Genomic DNA, 2,453 nt, shown 5'->3' on the forward strand with positions numbered 1-2,453 from the left:
TTGACTTATTTATTAAACGAGAAAGGTCAAACCAAACTTTTAATAGACCGAGCCATAAACCTCTGACGAACGGCCTAACCTATTTCCACCCTACCTCAAGTTTGGAGACTTTAGCGGCAGGGACACACGGCAGTTATTAGCAAAGAAAGTTTCGGAATTAAGAAAAGCAAAACAGCACAACCATGCACTTCCTAGTACTTACACGGAAGTGGTTTTGTGGTATTTTTCCATTCGACCGTTCCCCTAATATTCTCATACGTGGCACCCTCTTATTCATTCCCATCAAACCTGTTAGGAAATCCACATCCCACAACAAGCCGTTAGATCCGAATCCTAACCATAACCAAACCCGCAATTTAATATAACAAGAAACTAACCATGGTTAAGTTAACTCATTCACACGAAACCCTAATTATATCCAAAACACCCTTCTTTTTTCAATTAATCACTCTTTTACCCTCTCTCTTCCCTTATCTATTTAACCAGCCTCCGAGACTCGCTAGGTTTGCCAAACCAATTCCCCAAAGGGGTCCTTAACAGGACTCAACCAAACCCTAGCCTCTTCTTTCTATCTATCTCCCTCTCTCTCTCAACAAAAAAAAAAATCTCTTCCAAATTCCTCTGAAAAACAAACAAAAATGTCTTCATCGTCTTATCGCGAAAAAAAATCATGTGGCCCTGTTCTTCGTTCACTTTCACCTTCTGGAAGATTCTGTTCCTATACACAATCAAGAACCCCTTTCTCTACACCTTCATCAGCTTTCGCTTCTTCCACAAACTCAACCTTTTCATCTTCATCCGCTTTCTACATCGAAACCCAAGATCACTACAATCATCATCACCATAACTATCATCACAACTCTCATCACCGTTCAGCTTCACCTACACGTGTCAATCTATACAACACAAACTCTCGTTCTTCTGGTGTCCGGTTTTCAATCGATTCACGGTCTATTTCACCGAACCGGTCGATTTCAAACCAGGTTATTACTACCAAGAATCGTCCAATTCCGGCTCAGAAGAAGACGTGTATGTGTTCGCCAACGAATCATCCCGGTTCGTTTCGATGCAGTCTTCACAAGAACAACGGAAACAATAACAACAGCAACGCTGATTCGTATCCTTCGACTCGTCTCAACATGCGTAGATCTGCGATGAAGAATTCACTTGTGCGAATCGGTGGCGTTGAAGGAGAATGGGTGAAAAGAGCTTTAACGGCGTTGATTCGACCTTCGTCGCATCAACAAAGGAGGAGATCGGCGTTCGAGCCAAGACCTAGTCGTCTCTCCATCATGTCCAAGGCTGAAGCTTAAGATCTTTGAATATTATCTGTTTTTCATTTTTCAGGTTGAGATCTTGTTCATCACGCTTTTGCGGTGGTTGAAGTTCACCCACTGCGTTGATCTGCCGCTAATCGAGATATTCCGGCCAGAAGTTAGGTTAAAGCGTGTCATGTCCGGCGAATTTGGAGAAGATCGATGAATCAGACATCGGAAACATCCGTTGAAGAATTTCTGAATAGATCTATTGAGATTTGAGATTGGATTGCATTTTGTACATAACATTTGCTATGGAAGCTGAGAATTTTGGACTTGTTTTTTTATTTTTCAGTCACTAAAAATCGTTTCCAGAAAATTAATCCTAATTTAATTTATATCAGGCCTAATTAATTTAAGGTTCTAATTGAATAAAATTAAAATTGGAATTTAAACCCTAAAATTTGGTTGTGATCTCCATTGTTGGTTGCGTGACCCGTTCCGGTTCTCTGTGCAGCGTGTTGTGACTATGTTATTTCCGTCAATTGTCCCCGTTTCCGTTTGGGTTGTTCCGTTGGTTTGGATCGTTCCGTTGACCCGTCCGCCGTGACGTCTGTTACGTTCGTTCATTGCCGTCGTTGCGTATGGTGTCAGGTATTTTTTTTTATTTTCCAATTTTATTTGTTATATTTTTTATTTAATTGATTGATTTGTTTAATTTCAGGTTGGTTGTTCATCTGGTGATGTGATTATGGGAAGGCCGTATTCCATCTACATTTTAAATGAATTATTGATTTGGATATGATTAATTGTGTAAGTATGAAAGCTGGAAGAATTAATTGTGACATCTGTGGACAACCTGGGCAGGAAGGAGTACCCTATTTTGGACTGATAAATCGTAGAGGACTCGAGAAAAATAAACAACAATTAAGAGATAAATTATAGAGGACTCAAATAAAAATAAGGATTCTCCTAAAAATAAACAACAATTAAGAGGAGTTAACATGAAAAATATAAGTTACTTTCAAAAAAATAAATATAAGTTGACATGAAAAATATCTAAACTCCTTTAAAAAAAATGAAAAATATCTAAACTACTTGTCTGCAATCACGGTCCACATGGAAGAAGGAAAAATTCAAAATTGAAAACTTTAATTAAATTCAAAGGTTTGGTAAGGAAATGCTGAAAAATGATGG

General features: G+C 38.5%; 1 protein-coding gene across 1 annotated transcript; it reads left to right on the forward strand.

The window, feature by feature from the left end:
• Positions 1-507: 507 nt before the first annotated feature.
• LOC146942435 (uncharacterized) lies at positions 508-1,591 on the forward strand. Its single transcript, XM_085756407.1, has one exon. It carries the CDS (start codon positions 639-641, stop codon positions 1,311-1,313), a length of 675 nt encoding a protein of 224 aa, XP_085612533.1. The 5' UTR covers positions 508-638; the 3' UTR covers positions 1,314-1,591.
• Positions 1,592-2,453: the final 862 nt, after the last annotated feature.

This window comes from Medicago sativa, chromosome 3 (assembly GCF_051527215.1).
Source record: "Medicago sativa cultivar Bolivia chromosome 3, Bolivia_mono, whole genome shotgun sequence".
NCBI classification, from domain to species: domain Eukaryota; kingdom Viridiplantae; phylum Streptophyta; class Magnoliopsida; order Fabales; family Fabaceae; genus Medicago; species Medicago sativa.